The following is a 25,280-nucleotide window of genomic DNA, read 5'->3' as shown; positions in this document are numbered from 1 at the left end:
TTAATTTTTAATGCTTTTATTTTTTAAAAAATCTTATTTTTAGATCCCCCCAAACCTATCAACCTAGTTACGTCCCTCCTTTTAAGAAAAGTTATCATAATGTACTTTGAATACAACCACGACTTAAGTCGTCTCAGTGAAGATTTGTCCGGGACACGGGACTTGAACAACTGGACGGTTGGTCATGCTGCCCAACAGGAAATTATATTAATCTTGTTTATTGTGCATTGTTTGTTATGTTTAAATGTCGATACAGTTAATGGTGTGTACCAGCGGCGGCTCTAAGGGGAGAGCCGCCGTGCCATGGCTCTACCCTCAGAAAAATAAAAAGCACTTGCTTTGCCAAAATATAGTTAAATTAATACATTTACGAACGAGGAGATTGGAATCTCGTAAGCGTTCGAGCTTACGGCCGCCTCAATTCCTGCGCCGCATCCCCAGCTGTTCTCTCCCTTGCTCTGGGCCAGCATAGTCTGGCATGTGCGCAGAGGCATGCGCGGAGGCATGAAAAAGTCTCCGCAGTTAACGAGCGAGGAGGTGGTAGCCCAGTGGTAGCCATAAGACAACCAGCCGTGCCCCTTTTCGGCTGGCACGACGTTTGCATTGTGTTGACATAAGCCGCGCGTCAGGCTAAGTTTGCAGCAGGTTTTATGTATCAATCCGCGCGAGAACTGAGCTCAGAATCTTCCGTGCCAGTCTTTCCTCAACCGCCGAGCTGCTTACATCGCAGACACTGAGAAAATCCACAGTATTGCCAACCGCACAACACATCAAACACCCGCATGCATGTCAAGCAGAATATATTTGTGTTTCTTTTTGTCTCCTGAAACATAACATTTTAGAACTGCTTTCGGTGCATAAATTATTTCAAAAATGTGTCATTACTTAATATAAATGCGAAATATCTTCGAAACATGAGAGCATGTGCATGGACGTCCGCAGGATTTTTTCCAGGGAGGGGCAAGGAAGCTATTTTTTTCCAGGGAGGGCAAACAAGTCACATTTTCCCCCAAAAGAGTGTAGCTCTGTAAAAAAAAATTGCTTAAATTTGAATTTATGGTGTTAATGCAATAATTAACACATATTGTGGCTAAAATGAAATTATATGTGTGAAATACATAATTTATGGTTGACTTTCATTTTCCAGGGGTGGCCACGACCCCCTCTCCCCTCTTCCGGACGCCCATGAGCATGTGTGTATATTTCGAGCACGCAAAAATAAAAATAAACAAAGATATAAGTAAACAACGATAGGCCCTCTTGAATTTAATGACAAATTATCGTTTTTGGTTTATAAAAAAATACATTTATGAAAAACTTGGTTACTGTAAGACACACGCACTTCAAGTTATACCAGCAAAAAAAAAAAGCATGATTTGATATTGGTGATATATACAATCAGGTGCATTGTCTGCTGCTATTACTCTGGTTTCAATTTATGAATCACTTCACTAAACCAGGATTCAAATCTTGGTCTGTCCATTTCTTGCTAATCATCCTTCCCTTTCTTTGCACGGAACAGTAAATATGCGCCTTCAACAAAGACTTCATTGCTGTTAGTGGGTGAAACAATAAGCCTCCCCCTTCCCCTCTCCCTTTCTCGTCGGTTTCTTCAGCCCTGGCGGTGGTTTTGCACGGTGGTATGAAAAAAAATTCAATGTACGCCCCGGTCCCCTCACCAGACCTCAGTCTGGTCCAAATAATAAACATGTTTCTTCTCACTGGGATATCTTTCAATACCGCGGACATTATTTTGTCCTCAAACAACAAACAATCGTTTCCTCTTCCTAAACTCAAACCGCAAATCATTCAACAACCGGGATACAGTTCGTGCGCACATTGACGGCAAATCACCTCACGCCTTGTTATACTTTGATCTTGTTTCCGTAAGGAGGATTATGCATTTTAAACAACTTGCTTGATTTGAAGAGCTTTTCCCTTCGGATGAAGCCCACAATAACACTCGCTGAATAAGATACCTCGATTCAGCCATTCTCGCCGCTGTGTAGCACGATTTAGTCACAATAAACATAGGGTTAAAATAGTGGGATGTGCAACACTGGTATCATGGGTTCCACGCGCTCTACGCGCTCTGCAACGTATTCAGTCTTGCTCGACTCGCACTTGGGCTTCATCGTTTCCTCAGCGCAATGCAAACTCCAGTTGGCGAATCTGTGGAACCAAGTTTGTCTGCACAGTGATTGCAACCGATCAAGTCTAAACTTGCTAATGGATGTATTATTTTGTCTGTATTTTACAAATTAAATAACTGTTTTCTTGCAAGTATGCAGTTGTGTCGGAACTATATTCTGCGCGCACGTTTGGATCTACATATGCGAAAACCTGCTGCAAAGTTAACCTGACTTGCAAACTTCACAGAGAAGTGACTAATCCTGATCGATTTGTTATACTCGTTGGAGAAGTAATTCGCGAGAAAGATACTTTCCTGCATACTTCGCAAGAACGAACGTAATATCTTCCCCAAATTTATATAACCATTTAGATAGATGCGTCTAAAGAGCCATCCAGACTTTTTTGTTATCGATTTCTTCCTTAAGAAAAGATATATCCCTTGCTCTCACGCACAGACACTCATGTGTTGCAACTGACGTTGACAACATTGAAGACATTTTATGTACAAAAGAATTGCCTAAATATCAAAGGGAATTCGCATCACCAGGGGATTTTTTACTTTAATATTTGTAAAAAATCACACGGAAAATCTATCAGTATAAGAATTTCACTTGGAGATATAATTCAATTTCTTGCATTGAATTCTAAAAATTGTAGATCCACAGTTCATTTAGCAGATAATCATATTTGAGTTGTTAGTAACACCGATCGTTGATGTACCGTCTGCCGTGCTGGGGTTGCAAATTATAAACAAAACAAGGCGAGAATACCGTGATCGACTCGGTGTCTCTAATTGTTCAGTGTTTTTCTTTTTAGTGAAGTGAAAGTGTCCGATGGTGTGTGAAAGGAAGGGTAGTTAGTAAAGATGAGTCAGATTAGAGCATTATTACATACACCGTTTTCCAAGGTACTATGCGATATTAAATTAAAAGTTAAACAACTTGGCTGTCCCACGCCAGATTCAAACATCAATTCTATTTAAAAATATAAAAAAAATGGTAAAGGTGACAGGCGTCGAAATTTTAATAGTCGCATTTATTTCCTAGAAACTCTGGCCGACCTCCGCACAGCATGCTACGACGACAGGAATTGCGGTTCGAATCTCGGCCTGGGCATCGCTGTTCTTTGTGAGTGTTCACTCATCCTTATCTTCGCCATTAGCCAAAAGTACAAATGCGAAGTAAAATAAACCAATCTTAGGAACTGAAGTTTTGTCTGCAATTTTAGTAAACAAAGTTCCATTAAAATTACCTCTTTCATTAGATTTCCATGACATATGCTAGAGAAAATTTTTCGATTTCTTGATCACAGTGGCACTACCCATCATACTAGCTGCCAGCCGCCACTGGTGTGTACTGATTAGATAAGGTAAATTACGATAAGCGCAACTGTAAATTATCATGCTCGAAAACACATAGTGACTTTTGCGAGAGAGATACCGTTCTAGAAGTTGTCAAGCTGAGTGAAACAGAGTGTACATCAGAAACCAAGTGCAGTAGTGTTCAACAGTACTCCGTATAAAATGTCGAGCGATCCTTCAGTGATTTCCTTGTTTCGTTGCTAGCTTTTGAGTGCCAAGGGATAAAGAAGAGAAGTCTTATCGTATCAGTAGCAACTTCCCACTTCTTACACGTGTGCAAGTTGTTGTGGTCCTTGTTTTAGCATGTCAGCACCGTCTGCTTTCCAGTACAAAGACAAATATCTGTACTGCGAAGAAATAAGATTATCGAAGTTGCGAGAAGATTTAGAAAATTCCAACACCAACGTGAATGATTGCATTACGCCTTTCTTTGCGTACAGTGCAAAACAAATAAAACAAAACATCTGCAGTTACCTGTCAGCTCTCGAGACTGCAGGTTTGAAAGAGAGGTCATTGCTCGGTTACGCTATAAAGGCAAATGGAAATCCACACCTGGTGAAATTAGTTCGTTTACAGGGATGCAATGTTGGGGTAGCTGTTTCCGGAAACGAAGTGCGACTGGCTTTAGATGCTGGATTTTCTGGACAAAACATTATTTATAATGGAAACGGAAAACAAAGGTAAGTTTTTTAAAGTGCTACGCATTTTAACATTTTCCGTTTGTATATGTCACTGGCTTTATTTGAAACGGATATAGTTTATGTTTCATATCGCTGTTATTAATGTCATATCTGCAAGGTTTGTTGGAGGATTAACAAGTGCAGAGCGTAAACACAACACAATGCGAAAAGGCGGTAATTAGTGTCTGTAAAGCAGTGGCGACGCAAACCCCTACGTTAGTACACACACATACCATGACAAACTTTCTTCAAAAAAGGAAAGACATAAAGAACAAAAGTTTTAAAAATAATTATTCTTTTATTTGATGAATCCCCAAAGTATATGAGTGGCATAAAACAAAAATGAAAACTAAATGTATTTAAAATTTGACATATTAAACAAACTACAGTTGTGAGCAAAATTTTGTTGAGAACATGTCACTTACACTTTAAGTCTTTAAAACAATTCCAATAACTTCAAATTAACAAATATTTCATAATCAAATGTACCAATATTTAAGTATCATCCTTAATGGTTCTGTACTTTTGCTTCGAGTGAATAGCATGTAATAACTTTGTATTTTCCATAACCATATCATGGAATTCACTACAGGTACAATTGAAATTATATTTAGTTATTATTAGGTGTTTCAGTTTTCAATTGAGATTTCTCAGCAGTCCACATGTTATTCATTAATGAGAAAACTCTCTCAGTGGGTGCATTTGTGGCTGGAAGGAACAAACTGAACTCTAGGTACAATATCAAATACCTTTTAAAAGGAAATAAATTTTTCCTGAAAATATTTGAATATCTCAACCCATCTTAAATCTACTCTCATTTGAGCAGTGTTCCATGCTTTCAGTTTTTCAAGAGTAGCATACGCTCTTACATTTTAAATTTCATCAAAGAGATAAGAATCATTAAGTTGCTTTCCTGACCATTTGTTGAAAAATTGTACGCTATTTTGCACCCTGTCCCATTCGATCATCGAATCCAGTTTTACCCAATCCAACACAGTCATTTCAGAAAAGGGAGAGGACCACTGCTTAATATATTCAATACAAGTTGAATAAAATGAACGCACATGTTCCTTAAAACTTGACATACAAACAAACCCATTTTCCTCCAGACTTTTCAGTTTCGACTGCACTATAAGAGGCAAAAAAAAGGCAGTTATATCTGTCAACTAATTTTTGTTTAGAGTTCTGCAATCAATGCAGAACCTTCTATCATAGAAAGATATTGACCCTCTAGAAAGTGAACAAAGTCATTAAAAAGTGCTGCATTAGAATGGATAAAATAAAGCAATATTTCAGATAGGGAGTCCTCAAAGAACATTTTAATGATTGTGGGACACTTGTCCTGTGATAGAAAGTATGATTTCAATGCTAGATAGAATTTAAGTATGCGCTCTACGGCTGGCAACAAAGAGAGCCACCTAGTTTTGCTATAAGAAAGAAGCTTTGAGAACTCTATCTCCACGAAGTCACAAAATTCACGTAAAGCATGTTCACGTACTGTATATATGTAAAAATATGAGCATATTTTGTGCACCACACTTTCTATGAAAATCGGTAAACAGTCCATCGCAGTTTGTTCACAATTATTAATTATTCACTATATGTGCAGAACAACCTACACCTACAATTGGTTTGTTTAAGCATTCCTGAACAATACTGTAAACATTTTTTTTAACTTTCCTTGCTGCTCCTCCAAAGTTGCAGTTGGTGTTGTCAGCACATAATCCAACTACTTTAGTTCCTATGTTGTATCCATTTAATGTCTTCAGGATATACGAAGACACAATATCGGACGTTTCACCACACTGATCTTGAAAATCCAGAACTTTAACGTGCACTCCGCTCAAAGGAAGGAAGTAGCGCAGCAACAATGGAAACAATTTCGTAGCTTTATGGTTCGACGAATCTGTGTAAACTGTAATGTAATTTACCTGATCCAACTCTTTCTGAAGCTCTGCAATTGCATAGGGGCTTATCACATTTGTCACGATCGCTTCACATTTTGTTCTTGCACAAGCATATTGTGGTTCGAAGCACTTCTTAACAAGTTTCGAACTACAGTCTGTGGAACGAAACGATTGATTACGTTGCACTGTATGAAATGCAAAACACGCTTCTGCTGCTGCCAATTTTTGTTCTTTAGGGCCAAAATTCTTGTTTCGAAAAAATGTAGAAAGAGTAGCACTAGATGCAGGAGCAGTGTCGGCAGATTTGTCTTTTGCTGTTTGCAGATGTCGTGTTATTTCAGACCTTTCACTGTTTGCAATTGAAAACTCAGCTGAACATTTTTCACAGTGAACATCACTATCGCTTTTGCCTCGTTTAAGAAATGGATAAAGAGATTTCAGTTCTGAATTAAATGCACAATTCCTCCTAGGAGGCATCTTCACCCGACAGTGTTGAAATACGAGACGTGCACTTCAGGAACGAGACTTCCACTCTACGCACCCCGCAACAACTGGACAGATCGGCGCCACCTGACCCTTTTGTTCGCAACTGTCTACAACCTGCTCTCTGCCGTGGTAACTACGCATTGTTCTAACCGGATGTTCAATCTCTCCAGCCCGACCACAACAGAAAAGTATGTACTGCATAAACTGTTGACATGGAAAAAACAAAAGAAAATATAAATAGAAAATAAATCTTTGGACTTCGGAGACCGGAGTAGAAATCAGGACATTTCGCAGGACATATGTGAAAGAAAGGACATATCTTAATTTTATACATGCCTTCGCATTCTGCAGGACAGCCCATCAAAAAAAAAAGGACTGTACTGCGAAAATCAGTACGGATGGTCACCCTACCCTACGTTCAACTGAAAACACTAACCCTTAGAGTGTCATATTATGTCATGTCGTCATATTGAGCGCCGAATGTTAGGTACTGAAGTAATACCATTATTGTAGCTATAGCAACAGGCAAACATTGAGAAGGATGCCGATATACTACTTTCCTGTACTGACGGCAGCCGCTATAAAGATCAGCAGCCGTTTTTATAAATTTAGTCAGCATTGTTTTTTTGAATATTTCTTGTTTTGTTTCTTCAAGTGGTCTGTTTGGTTTTCGATAATTGCCTATAGCTGAATGTGAGATATGTTTGTTTTCTTCTTGCATTGCTGATAAACGGTTTATTTTCCGCCTACTTGATCTTCCTGGCACTGAAGCAGAAATTTCAGCTGCTTTCAAAAGTATCTCCGGTCGTGCTCGGAAAATTGTATTTAATGACAATTATAACGTGAAGGGTAGTTTTCTTATTATGTTCTATGTATTTGTTCCACATAACATGTCTAGTGAACGTACCATTTCAGGCTTTTTCAAAAACTGTTAGGAAGAGGTCTAATATTTACGAAGAAATTTTACAGTTCGCTGTTGGGGATAGTGCGGCAAAAGGGATTTTCACGAAGACGAAGTTGCTGTTCAATTTGCGTTTTGTCCTGAAGTGACAGACGAGAGGTACAAGTTTATACCTCCATTGGTTACATTTAAAAGGTTCAAAAATTGTTTTTAAAGGCAAGGATAATATGTTAATCAGTGGCGGCGATTAGCAGTGCAGTTGCCTCCAGATTTTGCTCATTTTGCTATTTTTTGCCCCCGCACTATGCTAAACGTTATCTACCAAGAAAAAGTAAACTGTCCTTGCCCCCCCTCAGTTTTTACACCTTGCACCCCAGTTTTGATAGATCCATGCGTGTTTCATGTTTCCATTATTTTCAGCATCGCACCCCCTACATTTCTTTCGGCACCCCCTCAGCACCCCTAGATGATTAATCCTGGCGCCGCCGCTGCTGTAAAGGGTCCGACGGCAGGGATCTTTGGATGGGATGTAGTTAGGCAGTTGCCTCCCACTTTTGCCTCCCACCTATGCTAACCTTATATACCAAGGGATACCAGCTTTGGAAACCAATCGCCGCCACCGATTTCTATATATTATTTATATTCAAAACATAATACACATGCAGTTTATGTGCCACATAATTTATTAACAATATTTCGTAATTTTAATGTAGTATACATTTACAGTATATATAGATATATGTATATCAGTCGTGTATACTGGGGGTTCAGAACCTATGCTATCTCACCATACCATACTGTTCGAATGGACAAAATTTGCTGGGGAGGGGGGTTCACTCTCCCGTTCACTTTTTGGAATTTTGAAATAGAAAATACAAACCTCACATGTAATTATGAAAATGTATCATTAAAAAAAATAACAGTAAGGAAAGGATTTCAAGTAATTCATACTTGTTTATTAAAAAATAGCGGTTCCCTGTGCTGTCAAATAATTTGTGAGGACCGGCATGCGAGTATAAAATAAAGGGTGATCCAAAAAGAACGTCGGATTTGAAAAGGACGCCATATTTTTTTTGTTTGGTTGGCAGCATTGTTGGTACGATTGTTGTTATCAGTTATCATTGAGGTATTGTGTTGAGAAGCGTTTCATTTGTTTTACTGTTTGTGTGTGTTGCTAACGCCATGGAAAGGTACAGTAAAGAACAGCGAGTTTTGATTGTCAAAACGCACTACAAGAATGGTGAAAGTTTCGCGGTGACTGTTTGGAAACTCCGTACGATACTTGGTCAGCTACATGCACCGAACGAAGGTTGACCAAGAAATTTGAAGAAACTGGATCAACACAAGACATCAAAAACCCTGGACGCCTCGAAGTCGCCAGAGTCAAGCAAACGTTGCTGTTGTGTTTGATTCTGTTGCTGTGAGTCAAAATCGTATTGCCGTCGTGCTCAAGAACTGCATATGGCGCCAACAACAATGCAAATAATCTTGACGAAAGATCTGCACTTGCACGCGTACAAAGTGCAGTTAACGCAGGAACTGAAACTGGAAAACGACGGCAATTTGTTGACTGGAATCCTTGAAAGGGAACGAGAGAATGAGGGTTTCGCAAAGCGCATCATTTTCAGCGATGAAGCTCATTTTCATATAAACGGGTTCGTAAACAAGCAGAATTGCCGAATATGGGGATCTGAGATCCCAAGAGTGCAGGAAAAGAAATTCATCCAAAGAGAGTTACGATTTGGTGTGGGATTTGGAGTGGGGGTTTGATGGGTCCTTACATTTTTGAAGACGAAGAAGGAAATGCTCTGACAGTGGATGGAATTCGTTACCGTGCAATGCTAACTCATTTTCTTTGGCCTCGTTTGGATCAAATTAACATCGAAAATGTATGGTTCCAACAAGCCGGCGCAACTTGCCACACTTCAGGAGAAACAATCAATCTACTACGTGAGAAGTTCACGGACAGAATAATCTCGTTGCGAGGAGACTAAACGTTCCTCCCTCGATCTTGTGACTTGACACCACGTGACTTTTTTTTTGTGGAGGTACACCAAGTCACAAGTTTACCAGAACAAACCCCGAAATTTGTTGGAACTTAGGCAAGAAATTCGACGTGTCCTTAACACACTTGATGGGGAAATGTATGATCGGGTCATGGTGAATTTCATGGCCCGAGTGATTGCGTGTAGGGCTAGTAGGGGGGGGGAGGGTCAAATGCCCGATATTGTTTTCCATGTTTAAACCTTAATATATCCTGATGAGAATGGTATGTGTTTTGTGCTTTTTTTTTTTTTTCAAAAATAAATTTCATTTATAGCAACTTCAAATCCGGCGTTCTTTATGGATCACCCTTTATAACGTTTTTGAACTCTTACCTTGAATACTTCTTTTCAGGAACTCCATTCGTCTTTCCTTTTAGGGTAAATTCTACGGTCAAGCATTAATATAAAATATTTATTTGACCACTCTTTCATTTTCGGAGGAATGCTTTTCTCTATAGAACCTGATAATGTATAATATGAGTGAAAATTTCAATTCATATTTTATATTATTACAACAAATAAATGTGGGGACAAGAAGTTCAGCTTTGCTTGGATGACCATTTTATTTTACTCTATATGTGAATATTCCTTACCACTTCTCTTAATTAACGACGGCTTTTACCTAACTCGACTACCATGTTCCAAATGAGTGCAGGAATCCACAAACAATTTAAGTCCTTGTAAGCAATAATAAATTATGATTTTTTAATGAATGTTCTAAATTCAGAATGCAAGGAAGCTGACCTTCCTTGCCTTAGACGATTCTTAAATCCTTTCACTTTAGCATCCAGAGAAGACATAGTTACAGAATAGACAAATTTAGCACTCTCCCTGATGCTACAAATTTTCAAGTTAACAATTTAATTGTCATAAAGTAACATGGATAACGTTACTTCCGCTGTAACTCTGTTACAGTTACTATTTACAATTTAAAAAAGTAACCCGTACTTGTAGCAACTAGTTATCTTCTAAATACTGACACACACACACACACACACACACACACACACACATATATATATATATATATACGATGACACTCAGGGGCGTAGCAAGACTCATGGGGGGGCCCAGGACAGACTACTCAAATGGGGGGGGCAGTTGCTGCTATTACAGGGGCTGGTCCTACGAATACAAAAAAATGTGTAAGATTAGCATATGGGGTGGTGAAGAAATTTAATTCGCTTCGTATGATTAAAGATGCCTTTTTTTGTTTCTGACAAATGCTAGAGACTAACAATAAGATCTTGTACAAAATAACTAATTAAATAGATGCTGTGAAATGCAATACATTATTTAATGATAACAAATTAAGATTGATGATTAAATACAATGCTTAAATTATTGATTAATTGATTATAGTAGTGCAGATTAGGGAATTGACCAACATCAAGTGAGGAGCGCCTTACTGATTTTTGTCGTAAGGCATGATCCTCACTTGATGGCGCAGTGTTGCCAGCTCCTCACTCGAAAAAATCACCAAGGTTTTTGGGGTAACCTAACCTAAAGCAAGGAGCTGGCAACTTTTTTCTCGCAGTGTTGCCAACACTACACCCGAAAGTAAAGCTCGGTGGGGCTTGCCTTAATGGTTTGCTCTTGTAAGGCATAAACCCCCCCCCCTATTTTCGGACACAGTGTTACCAACATCTTACTCGAAAAAAATCACCAAGGTTTTTTGTCTAACGTAACCTAAAGCAAGGAGCTGGCAACCTTGCTTGAGGCTTGCCTTACAGTGCATAAAGCAAGGTTGCCAACCTACTGGTATTTTTGCCATGGCTTTTTACAAAAAAAAGAGAGAGAGGAGAGAGAGAGGGGAGAGTTAAACAACCGACAGCCCACCTACAGCTTTTTTTGTCTAACCTAACCTAAAGCAAGGAGCTGGCAATTTTGCTTGAGGCTTGGTTTACAGTGCATAAAGCAATTTTTGCCAACCTACATATACTAAACAAGGAGAGCCGGCACTGCCGTAAAAGAGAGAGAGATGGATGGATGGCAACACTACACGGGTTCAACATCATCAAATAAAAATCGCCTTAATGGTTTTTTCTTGTAAGGCATGATCTCTATTTTCTTGCAGTGTTACCAACTCCTACCTACACTTTTTTTTAGTTGGCAAGGGCTAGAGAGAGAAAAAAACTTATAGCTGGGAACAGTAATGAGCGAATGCGCCATATCGTAATTTTTTAACTCCGGCAATGTTTGTATATCGTGACCTTTGTAAACCTCTCTCTCTCGGGGGAACGATGTGCCACACACACACACACACACACACACACACACACACGCACACATATACGCGCGCGCGCGGGGGCCAAAATTTTTGAATTTACGGCTGGAAAAATGTTTTTCTATGACATGTTTTCGTTCGAGGCAAATTCGTAGGTAGATAATGTTAAATAAACATTAATATTGTAAATATATATATACTTATTGTATTTAGTTTTTCGGTATCGAAAAGCGACTGTCATATTGTATTTGAAAAAAATATTACGCTTTTGCCTGTGGATATCTAGAAAAACGACAATTTTGTTCCCTCTCTCTGCATATGCTATCAACGTTGACACAATGACACAAATTCAACAAATACGTAGTCAACGTACATCTCTTCTTTTCCTGACAATTTCGTCATCTGACTAGGACGGAAATGGGTTTTCCGCGACAGGAAATATGTTGCTTTGTTTCTATACAAATAATCAGAAATCACCACATGCACTTCGCAACTATGCTTGGTGGCAGAGAAAAAATACAATGAATTTTCCGGTTATTTATTTCATAGCCCTGATAGTTATCGCGTGCGTCACAGATTGCCATCTGCCGTAGGCTTTGGGACGACGGAAGTTATACTTCCTGTTTTTTTAGTGACGCCTGCATTAACTTGTGAATTTTCGAACACAACACGCAAAATGATGTGGCTGAAATGTAGGGGGGAGAATGTTCTAGAGAATTTGGTTCTTGGATTTCTATTGGTCCACGTTGCGTTGGCTAACATATTATTTTTGACGTCCGTCATTAGAAAACCGTATAAAACTTAAAGCGCTGGTGTAGAAAGTTGTGTTTTATTTTCAACGTCAGTGAAGAGTATTTCCGCGGAATTTCTAAAAGTAAGTAACTTTGTTTCTTAGCTCGCATGAGTTGGTTTTGATTGATAAGTATGGCCTTTGTGGAAGAAAATATACTCACAAAAACATGCAAAAAGAGAGAGAATATAGAAGGTGTTTCATGTCTCTCTCTGCTTTTATATATTTGAAGCATGCATCTTGGTAGCTGGAATATTTTTTTTCTTCTGTGTGCCGTTGTTGGTAGGTAGGAAATATGTGTGCGGGGCATATTTCAAAAAAATAAATATGTTAAATTGTTAGAGGAAGACAGGAAAAATAGAGGAGAGTTGCGTGTTTTTGATATCTAGTGGAAGTACTGATTGATTGATTGAGTTGGCGTTTTTTTAAGTCCACTTTATGCACAGTAAGGCTAATCTGGACTGGACCTACAGTTTCAAGAACCACTTATGTCCCCACCGGGTATCGAACTCTTGATTACAAGACAACGACGTTATTGTTACGTCATCGCAGAGGTTAGTGGAAGTACTGATTGATTTGATGTTTTAAGTCCACTTTATGCACAGTAAGACTAATCGGGACTGGACCTACAGTTTCAAGAACCACTTATGCGGGTATCGAACCCTTGATTACAAGGCTATCGCTGTGCTAACGCAGCGGCTAGTGGAAGTACTGATTGATTTGATGTTTTAAGTCTATTTTATGCACAGTAAGGCTAATCGGGACTGGACCTACAGTTTCAAGAACCACTTGTACGGGTATCGAACTCTTGAATACAAGCCTACCGCTGCGCCATCGCAAAGGCTAGTGGAAATACATAGTTATTTGAATCTTATTTATTTAAAATATTTAGTTTTTTTTTTTATGCACGCTTATTGATTTTAAACCTAAAATTAAATAAAATCCGGCAATTATATCCAAATATACTTATGGCTACAACGAGCATTTGCAAAAAAAATAGCTTGAGATTTTTTTTACCACGTAAACAAAATAGCTGACATGCCAAATATGAACAGGCTATATAGATTTGAGAGAGAAATAGATAAAAAAAAGTTAATTAAAATTTAATTTTATGATTGCAACACGGAACTTAATGATTGATTTAGTTTATTTTATTTTACGTTTTGTACCTCTTGGCTAATTTGCGAAGATTAGGGATGAGTGATAAAATAGACATTCACAAACAACCAAGCCCGACCAGGATTCGAAACCCGGGACTCTTGGCGTCGCAACGCGATGTGCTAACTACTCGGCCACAGGGTCGAGCAAGTGTTGGTATATACATAGACCAAAGTTACATAGTTCTAGGCCCCATAGGAGCCGAGAAAATCAATGTCTTGGAAAACATCTTAAGACAAATATCTCAATCTTTAAGAAAGTCGACTTCCGGTATCTCAAGATGTTACTTCCGGTCTGTCAAGAAAATTTTCTTAAGACAAAAATCTTAAGACGTTTTCCAAGATATTGATTTTCTCGGCTCCTAATTGAGCTAGGATGATGATTTTAGGTTTGTTGGATAGGATTCGACGAGAACTATTCGACTAACAAATAAAATCGATTCTACCCCCTCAAGTTTCGGAAATACAGACAATTTTTTATTTTTTTGAGAAACTTGATTTGCCGGCTTAGTTTTTACTCTAATTCGAAAATTTTAACAGCATTCGATACAAAATTAGAAGTACTCTACAACTTATTGGAGGGGTGATGACTACTGCCTGCTGTTTTTGAGTTATTTTGGATTAAAATTTCAAGATGTAATTTCTAAGATGTTTTGTAATTCATCAACTATGGGTTGTAGGAAAACGATTCTTGCTCTATCTGCTATCGCTCGACGAATACTATAAACATAAATAATGCTTATGGTTTGATTTTTAAAATGGCGAGCAGAAAATAACTATGTTTTCTGAAATTATGATTTATACTTCATACGCCAAAAGGGCTGAGGGTTAGAAAAAAAAGATTGTTTGGTAGAATTATGTACACATAATATTTTTGTGTTTTCTATACACAAGCTTAATTATTTTTTTTTCAATTATTTACAGGATTTATTAAAAAGCAAGAAGTAACATATACATAAATAACACACTCCCACCAAACCCAACACCATTGTGAATTATTGCACAGTATTTATTTTGTGGCACTCCACTATATATATATAATAACATACCCCCACAAATATTTTCACTATAGCGAATTAGCCTTCCAAGTTTTTTTCTTATTACACGGCATTTATTTTGTAACACTCCTCCACTAAATATATTAAATAACATACCCCACAAATATTTTCACTATTTGCGAATTAGAAACATACCCACAAATATTTTCAACAAGATGCAATCTGAGAAAAGTTGCCCTGTGTGCAAAAAAAGCATATCAAGCCAAAATTTTGCAAGACATTGTCATACCTGCGTACCTGGTAAGCATTTGGCTGCGACCGAACCATGTCCCAGGTGCGGTAAACATATTACCATTAATAATTTGAAGAGGCATATAACATCATGCAAAGTTGTCGTCGGAGCACCTGTTCCACAACCGTCAACCAGCTCGACCAAGAGGAAAGCGGAAGCCGACTCGCCACCATCCGCCAAACGCGTCAAGCCTGCGATGAAAGCGAACCAATCTGCTTTCGAGCGTTTGTTAGAGGACTTTGTCCTCACTTCGGAGGGCTTATGCGACGTGCGTAGCTTTTTGGAGAACGTGCAAGCCAAAATTATTTCCATCCTCGGTGATGCGCTTGCAACGCACTCCACCAAATTCTACGCATCGCTACGTTGCCAGTACAAGAAGCCGTCTGATGAAATTTACAGCTTCTGCCACAACACCAAGGCGAAGACGCTGCATCTGGCGGATGTCGACAACCTCGAGATTATCTACAACAAGTTTGCTGAGGAGCTGGTGACCAAACAAGAGGAACATCAAGCTAAGGGCTCGGGGGGTTCGCTGTGCGGCGAGCCTCACGAACTGTGCGTCAAACTTTGCAAGTTCGTGCCTCTCTCCGCCTCCAGCTATGCCCCCTTACCACCTACTATTGCGGCAAAAAAGGCTGTCCTGAACATTCAAAACAGTGACGCCAAGTGCTTCGTATGGTGTGTTCTGGCAGCGTTGCACCCAGTTGAGCCAAAAAACCAACCACACCGGGTTAACCACTACCTACCCTACGAGGCAGAGCTGGAAGTTGCGATGGTTGGAATCGACTACCCGGTGGCGCTTTCGGATATTCGAAAGTTTGAGGCCCGTACACACAACCCTCGGTTGGCCATCAACGTTTATGGCCTCACTGACGAAAATGCGGTGTACCCCATCAGGGTGAGTGACGTAAACAACAATGATGCTCGAGAAATCCATCTCCTACTTATCAAGGACGAGACCCATCACCACTACACCCTTATCCGTTCCCTCTCCCGGTTGGTGTCGAGCCAAAAAAGCAAGCATCATAGTAGCATAGAAGTTTGTCGAAGGTGTCTGTTCACTTTTGACAATCAAAAACAGCAGGATTATCAGCACATCAGAGGCCCCAACATCGCTGCCGAGAAGCTCGCTCGCCACAAGTTCTACTGTAGTAACAACGAGCCGGGTGTGGCAGTCTTGCCCGAACCTGGTGCCGTGGAGCGTTTCCGCATGCACGGTGCCATGGTGGAGCACCCCGCTATCATCATCGCGGATTTCGAGGCCTTCCTCAAACCCCTGTCCACTTGCGATCCCGATCCTGAAGTTTCCTCCACCACCCCTTACCAGCTCCACGAGGCATCCAGTTTCGCATACGTTGTGGTGCGACGAGACCAGCACATCGCCCCCGAGCCCTACGTGTATCGCGGTCCCGACGCAGCCAAACACTTCCTCGAGAGGATGGTTGTCGAGGCCAACGAGATAGGGAAGATACTGTTGGCCCCCAAGTCTATGCTCCCACTGTCCCCCGACGATCAACGTAGACACGACGAGGCCATCGCTTGCCCTGTCTGCGTCAAGGAGTACACCGCCAACAACCGTAAAGTCCAACACCACGATCACTTTAACGGTAGGTATGTTGGTCCTTGGTGCAACGGATGCAACCTCATGGCCCGGGACCCGCGATTTATCCCTGTGTTTTTTCACAATGGCTCGGGATACGACTTCCACCACCTCGTCAAGCATCTTGGGTACGACGACATGCGAATCAACGTCCTGGCGCAGAACGAGGAGCGTTACATTAGCTTGAGCAAGTGGGTGCGAATTCCAGGATCACACTCTACCGTCGAGCTTCGCTTCCTCGACTCTCTGAGGTTCCTCCCGGCCAGCCTCGATGCTCTCGCAGGGAAGCTTAGCGACGAGCAAATGCTTATTACCCCCGGAAACTTTCCGAACTTGGACGCCGGCCTCTTCAAGCGTAAGGGGGTCTATCCCTACGAATATATTACAGACCCTTCCAAGTTCGCAGAGACGTCGCTACCTCCCCAGGCGAAGTTCTACAGTCAGCTGCGAGGCTCGAACATCACCGACGAAGAATATCACCATGCCCAGTCCATGTGGCGCGAGCTGGGCTGTCGAACTCTCGGGGACTACCACGACGCCTACCTCAGACTTGATGTGACGCTTCTCGCCGACATGTTCCAGACATTCCGTACGACCGCAATGAAAATCTACCAGCTGGACCCCGCCTACTTCTACAGTCTCCCCGGACTGGCGTGGTCAGCCATGTTTCTGGTGACGAAGATCGAGCTGGAGCTTCTTTCGGACGTGGACATGGTGCTGTTTGTGGAACGTGCCGTGCGGGGTGGAATGGTCCAGGTGTCGCAGCGACACTCGCGCGCCAACAATCACCACATGGCCACCGGCTACGACCCCTCACAACCGTCCAGCTACATCATGTACACGGACGTCAATAACCTCTACGGGCACTCCATGATGCAGCCACTCCCCTTTAGAGGCTTCGAGTGGGCTGACCCCTCCAACTTCGACATCGAAAGCTTCGACGATTCGGAACATGGGTTTTTTGCCGAGGTGGACCTTGAGTTCTCCGAGAAGCTGCAGGATTTGTTCAGCGATCTTCCCCCTGCACCCGAGTTCAAGTGTCCACCCGATTCCAACCAGAAGAAGCTCGTCATGGATTTCGAGCCCAAGAAGAATTACGTCCTGCACTACCAGAATCTCCGGTGGTTGATGCAGCGAGGGGTCGCGGTCCACGCAGTTCACCGCATCCTCAAGTTCGAGCATTCTCCGTGGTTGCGTCCATATATTGAAGTCAACACCAAACACCGCACCGCAGCCACGTCCGAGCTTGATAAGGATTTCTTCAAGCTTATGAACAATGCGGTGTTCGGGAAAACCATGGAGAATGTACGGAATCGTGTAGATGTGAGGCTAATATCAAACAAAGCACAATGTCGCAGGCTCGTAGCGAACCCGTTATTCAAATCGAGGACCATTTATAATGAACAGCTTGCTCTGGTGCATATGAGGAAAAGCGAGGTGAAACTCAACAAGCCAATTTATGTTGGCGCCTCAGTATTAGACCTGAGCAAGCTGCACATGTTTCAAATATATTATGGGAAACTACGCCAGCACTATAACAACAATATTAGCCTACTCTACACGGACACGGACAGCTTGGTGTACCACGTTCGCACGGACGACGCGTACGGGGATATAGCCACAGTTCCATCTTTGGTTAACCTCTTCGACACCTCGGGCTATCCCCAGCAAAACAAGTACGGTATTCTGGCCCGCAACAAGAAGGTGCCTGGCAAACTCAAAGACGAGAAGGACGGTGATGTAATTCTCGAGTTTGCAGGTCTTCGCGCCAAGGCCTATGCCATCAAAGCCGAGGGCAGCGTTACCAAGAAGGCCAAGGGTGTCGGCAGACAGGTGGTTCGGGAGCATCTCACATTCGAGGACTTTGTCGATTGCCTCAAGACCAGGTCGTCGGTTCTAAGAGAAGAACAGCGCATCCAGAGCGTCGACCATGTGTTGACCACCAACGAGGTGAGGAAGATTGCCCTGGATCCCAACGACGACAAGAGGTGCGTTCTCCAATGTGGAATCCACACACTCCCATGGGGACACAACCGTTTGAGAGATGGAAAAAAATGTTACAAATGTCCATAAAAAAAAGTGAACCTAACATCAAACTAAAAAAAATTGAAAATAACAAAAAAAAAGTAAACCTAACATCAAACCAAAAATTTGAAAAAAAAAGTATACCTAACATCGAACCAAAAAAATTTGAAAATAACAAAAAATCTTGCACGTACAAAAAATAAATAACCAGCATGCCTATGAACTTGTTCGGTTTCAAAAAACAGATCATCATGGAAACCATACCAGATCATGAAGTCTTACCTTCCGTGTTACCTAAACTCAACGGTCTGTTGATCATTCACCTCAACAGCATTTGGACGAAATTGGATGAAGACGTCGGCAAAATTTTTTACATCTTCAACAACAATTTACATTTTTACGAAATTCCGATCGACGGGAAACTTCGAATCACCGTGAATCCGGAAAACGTAGGCGAAATCAAAATTTCTACCGGCAAGAACATTTTTCGAATCAAGCACGACAAGATGCTTTCTAACATTACGTACGATGTGTCTGCGGGAGATTATCTTTACATGGAACTCCTCGGAGATTACGACAAACTTATTCCTCTCTTCGTAGAATTACGAATCGTCTATCCTATTATAAATAACCGTTAACCAAAAATGCCTAACGACATTTTCGGCAACACCAAGCGTGTAGACCACGCAGAAGAGATTCTCATGTTGGACATTCGAGTTAAGAAGTTGAGGACCGATTTGATTGCTTTGCAGGAGACCTTAAACAAAAGTTTAGAGTCGGAAATCGCTACGCTCCAAACGCAATGTCTCGACCCAATTCTGAAAATCGATTCCGAACTGAAAACGCTCATAAAAAATTATGTCGACGTACCTTCTTACGACAACGTTCAAAATATACAGTTGAGCGTGGATTCGCTTCAAAATGATTTGGCCAAATTACAGCAATTTCAATCGAAAAATGAAGATTTGGAAAAATTGAAACTCGAAATCGAAAAACGAACTTCCGCAATCGAAAAGAATTTCTCCGAACTTCAAACTGTTGTGAACGATATTGATGTAGAACGCTTGCACGTCGTCGTTTCCAAATTACAAGAAGAATTCACCGGCACGTTGGAAGAAATTAAATCCAAGTTACAGACTTTGGAAGATACCATGACGAACCTACCATCGTCGGACGAACTGCAGGTCATCGGTAAAAGCGTCGCGAACATAAAAATTCAATTGGAGGCCTATCAAGATTTCGAACACATTCAAACCACCATCGCTACGCTTCAGGCATCCTTGGAATTGATCAACGAAGAAATTAAAAATATTGACGCTGAAGCGAGAGCGTTGACGAGCATTCAAGACACGTTGAGCACGGTTCAGCATAAAATCGAATATTTAGAAAATTTAAACGTCGAAACGAATCTCGCTCATTTTCATCACGTACTCGACAACATACAGGGTGACTTGGAATCGTTACGGACGAGCGTGCCTTCGAGCGAAGATTTGGAAAAATTGAAAACGGCGGTGACGGCACTATCCGAATCGAGCGACATCAAAAGTTCATTGAGCGATCTCGAGAGTAGGGTGGCCAATCTCCCCACCTCCAAAGAATTGCACGCTTTGAAAAGAAACATATCTCGAATGCTGAAACGACTAGAAACGGAAACGGCGAACGTGGAACATATTCGAGACGAAATTAGTTCGCTGGTGTCGACGCTGCCCACTTCGCAGAGCGTCGCCGACCTTCACACGCAGTTTACAGAGATGCGAAGCATCGTGAACGATCTTACCGAGAAGAGCTCGAAATTGAATCAAGTCGAGAACCTTCAGAACATCGTCGTCAACATCAGAGATCAAGTCGGAGTGCTGGAATCCACGCAGGAATCGACGCTGGCTTCTTTCGGTGCCAAGTTGCAAGAACTCAACGAAAACTACAAGCAGTTGAACGTGGAAGTGAAAATCAAACCGTCGTTTTCTGCCGTAACGGATACCATAGTCGAGCATTTGCTGCCCATCGAAAATAAACTCGGACAAGTTCACAGTAATCTGCTCGGCGTCGACACTAAATTCGCTAAACTGCATTCTCTGCAAGCCATCGAAATCAACAGCGTACCCAATCAACAGAGAATCTCCAAGTTCGTCGAAGGTAACAAACTGTACATGTTGCATCCTTATCATCCGTACTATAAGTTTCTCCTCGATGGCACGATTCAGATAAACGAATTTTCGTACTGTTCTCACGGTAGAAAAGCTAGCGTTCCCACCATGACCTTGATATCGAATCGTGGTGTCCAGAAAGCAGGAAACATTCCTCTGGCACGTTGGAACGAAACGCGCAACATATATGAAATACACGAAGACGAAGATCTTACCGTTTTCGACGTGAGTGCCGGCGATAAGCTGATCATTCAAAACACGAGCGAGGTGCCACCCTCTTTGAATCCCATCACGCTTGTGCTTCTCTTGAAACGTAATCTCTAAAAAAATGTCTAGGCAAGCCATCGTCGAAGAATTGCATAAACCTGCACGCCGCAACTACGAACGTTTGGCTGTGGTAACCAAAGGCATCGACGACCTCTGGCAAAGTGACCTCGTGGAGATGAGCAGTGGCAATTTGAAAAATGTATATAAATTGAACAAGGGCAACAAGTACCTCCTCACCGTCATAGACACGTTTTCGAAATTCGCATGGGCTCTACCTTTGAAAGCCAAAACGGGAACATGCGTCACGGAAGCATTCAAGACAATTTTTCGCGAAAGCGGTGGCAGACGACCACGGTTTCTGCAAACGGACAACGGTAAAGAATTTTACAACGCCGTATTCCAAAAGTTTATTCAAAAACACAAGATTCAACATTATTCGACCTTCAGTCACATCAAAGCCAGCATCGTGGAAAGATTTAATCGAACCTTGAAAACACACATGTGGAAACGATTCACGCTTCGGGGAAATTACAAATGGGTCGACATCCTGCCGGAACTCGTCGACACCTATAATGATACGGTACACAGAACGATAGGCATGAAGCCAGCTGACGTTACGAAATCTGACGAGCAGCGTTTAATTTCTACCGTTTACTGTCCAAAGTACACACCCACGACAAAAAAAGCTAAATACAAAATTGGAGACCAGGTGAGGATCAGCAAATTCAAACGCACCTTCGAGAAGGGATTCACAAAAAATTGGAGCATGGAACTTTTTACGGTGGTTCGAGTTTTACCTGGAAACCGACACACGTATATAATAAAAGATAGTGGCGGCGAGATTTTGAAAGTAAGATTTTACGAAGAGGAACTCTCTAAAACGAAACACCCCGACACGTACCTCATCGAGAAAGTATTGCGTAGGAAAGGTGACAAACTTTTGGTCAAATGGCTGGGACTTCCGGAAAAGAGTTGGATCGACGCGAACGAAGTGATCTTGTGAGTACGTGGAACGTGGTGAAGCGTCTACCGGATCCGGAAAGTCAAACGAGAAAAAAAAAGAACGGTGAGTTGCTTCCCGACAGCATCCGCTGTCTGATCGTAGGTCCTTCGGGGTGTGGGAAAACAACACTGCTCGTGGACAATTTTCTCCTCGCACCGAATTGGTTAGATTGGAAGAACAGGCACCTGTACGTGTTCTCGAAAAGTTTGGAGCAATCCAAATACCAGCAACTGATGAAACTGTACGATGGTCTGGACATTGCAACGTTCGCCTCGGAAATAAAACCACTCGACGATTGTCGTGAAAATTCAGTTGTTGTGTTCGACGACGCCATCCTGGAAAATCAAAATGAAATTCGCAACTTTTTCACGCAAGGTCGTCACAAAGGAATGGATTGTTTTTACCTAGCTCAAACGTTTTCCAAAATTCCAAACAGTTAGTGCGCGACAACGCTAATTTCATATGTTTGTTTCGTCAAGATCACACCAACCTCAAGCATGCGTACGATGACTACGTAGGCGGAGACATGAACTACAATCAATTTTCGGAAGGCTGCTGCTCTACTTGCTGGAACGGTGACGATTTCGGATTCGCGACGATCGACATGACGAGGAAACCCAACGACGGAAAATACAGAAACAAAATCAACGACTTTCTAAACGTTGCAACGTTGTGAGAAACGACGTATATAAATAAACGTTATGACGAAACGAAAAATCGAAGACGAAAATCTCAAGCTTCGCGATTACCTCGCGAAACGCTTCAAAGGTTGGAAATCCGAGAATCGCGGATTCTACGAAGAGAAGAAACGTCAGGATCAACCCGTGATCGATGCCATCAGCAGTCTAGGTAAAGAAATTAAAAGTGTCACTGAACAAAATAAAAATTTGATTAATGAACTCGTACCGCTCGCAGCTAAAAGTTACGCTGTACCCACGCCCATTTCGAGCATTCCTTCGACGCCGTTCGAACTGAAGGATGCACCGGCACGACGTCGAGCCATTGGTAGCACATCTTCGGATAAAATTGAGTTGGGGCCTTTGGCACGAGACTACCTGAGTACGGGGAAATTCGACAAGGATGAAGTGTTCGGAGTGTATCCTAGCATGGAAACCAACGAAGGCGGTGGTGTGGTGTGGAAGATTGGGAAATCGAAGGTGACCTTCGAAGCCAACGACATTAAAGTCAATTTAGGCGAGAAGGATAGTTGGACCAGGTATCCGGGTACGGTGGGACTGTGGGAACTCGTCGCCAAAAAGCAGCCGAAAGATTACACCGACGAAGATTACCAGAGTTACAAGGAAATTCTGATCATGACGGATGCCTTGTACCAGAACAACGACGCCTCGCAGAATAGGGTGAAATCGAGCAGCGGCGAGAAGTACAGGAATCTCATCAAACCGATTTGGAACCAGGTCAAAACAGGCAGCGGCGTCAAACGCTACAACACGTTACCCAAAGAATTCGTTTGGGTGGACGACGTTAGGAAGCTCGTGGACCGATTGTTGGTGATAGCCGGCGAAGAGAATGCAGGCAATCGTAATTTCTACAACGAGAAGGTTGGCATCGTGGACATGATCAGCACGAAACTTTCCAACTTCATCGTGAACGACGACAAGGGCATAGGTTACCTGATCAAAATCATCAACACGCTGCCTCCGAGATTCTGGAACGTGGCTGAAGGAAAGGGACTCGTGAACGACATCATCAACAAGTTACCTTTCGAGATGCATTTACCTGGCTACCAGTACTGCGGACCGGGTACCAAACTCGAGAAAAGATTGGAGAGAGGAGACAAGGGTGTGAATCCGTTGAACGCGGCATGCAAAGATCACGACATCGCCTACAACACCACGCAGACGGATCTGGATGCACGTCACGAAGCAGACAGAAAGTTAGAGCACGCAGCTTTCGAAAGGTTTGTGAGCAGAGACGCATCGCTGGGTGAACGGGTCGCCGCACTAGGCACCACCATCGCCATGAACACGAAACAAAAATTGGGGTGGGGTATATAAATAACATAGAGTAAAAAATAATAATAATAACAACATGTCTCGCATAACTGATTTGCCGCACGAACTACTATCTAAAATATTCAAAAAGGTAGTTAACAGAGATGTTAATAAACTTGTGATCATAGCAAGAACAACGCCGGAATTTCGCATCCCTTGTGAAATGGTTCTCAAGGACCGTCTTCGGGAGATCAGTGGCCTGAGGTGCGTTGATCTCAACATTCTGCTTTTGGCCGCAGGGGAGAAATTAAACGATAGGTTCGATGAATTGCACGAGGCAAGGCAGGGAAGAAGACGGTACACAGTAGATTGGTACAAGTCTATGCAGGAGACGGAAGATATCATTACGCACATCATCGCGTTTTCCGAAGCACGGACTTTCTTCCTCTGTTAAAAAAAATAATAATATATATACGTGTCAAAAAAAAAAAACTTGATATATAAATAAATAATCTTCGGTATATATAAATAACACACATCGTGAAAAAACAATTAAATTTCTCTCTAACACTTTGAAATTTTTTTTGATATGACGACTGAAAAAATAAGTGATCTCCAAGCATTAAAACAAATGCTAAATTTGTCAGTCGAGTATGTAAAAATTCAGGAATTGGAAGTCGACAAACCTTACACGATAACTTCCGGTTCAATCGTTTCTACCCAGTATGGTCCCAAGGTACGCCTGTTGCTCAACGCACAATACAGTCTATTTTACCAGATCGATACGCTAACATGTTATCTGACGAGAAGCTATCTATTTTAATCGAGAACAAAACTCGAATTGTGTACAAGGGGACAAAGGAACTTCTTGGTAAGAAAACGAAGCACGTAATAGAATTTGTGTAACGACTGCGAGGCCTTGAAAATATATAAATAACATACCGTAAAAAACTACACAAGAAAAAATCTCAGAATATATATATAAATAACATACCGTGAAAATAACACATAGAGCATCAACATGAAGCCCAAGGGTGTCGTGTACCAGATACCATACTCCAATCTTAAAAATCTAGGTACCCTCGATGGGTTACTCACCAAGAAACAACGCGAGAAGAAACGTTCTTGGAAGTTTGGCCGGCGGTAGCGCCGCCATCGCGAAAACCGTCATCGACTCGAAGAAGAACAAGGCCGAGTTGGAAGAACAGAAACGTCACAACCTGGCCATGGAGAAGAAAGGGAAGGGCGTGATGAAGAAGTTTAAAAAAAAGAAACAGAAGCACTCACCAACCGAGACATTGAATCTCTGATCG

At 41.7% G+C, this 25,280-nt stretch overlaps 1 protein-coding gene across 1 annotated transcript in view; it reads left to right on the top strand.

The window, feature by feature from the left end:
• The first annotated feature begins 3,595 nt into the window (after positions 1–3,595).
• The window catches only part of LOC145994160 (uncharacterized), a 93,779-nt gene continuing 72,094 nt past the window's right edge, over positions 3,596–25,280 (top strand). Inside the window, exon 1 of the mRNA XM_083130252.1 lies at positions 3,596–4,173. Within this exon, the coding sequence (XP_082986378.1) occupies positions 3,797–4,173 (377 nt within the window). The 5' untranslated portion in view covers positions 3,596–3,796. The remainder of the gene's footprint in view (positions 4,174–25,280) is intronic.

The sequence above is a fragment of the Lepisma saccharinum genome, chromosome 10 (assembly GCF_977018435.1).
Source record: "Lepisma saccharinum chromosome 10, izLepSacc3.1, whole genome shotgun sequence".
Lineage (NCBI taxonomy): Eukaryota > Metazoa > Arthropoda > Insecta > Zygentoma > Lepismatidae > Lepisma > Lepisma saccharinum.
Note: the sequence above shows the minus strand (reverse complement) of the source record. Positions and strands in the feature narration are given on the sequence as shown.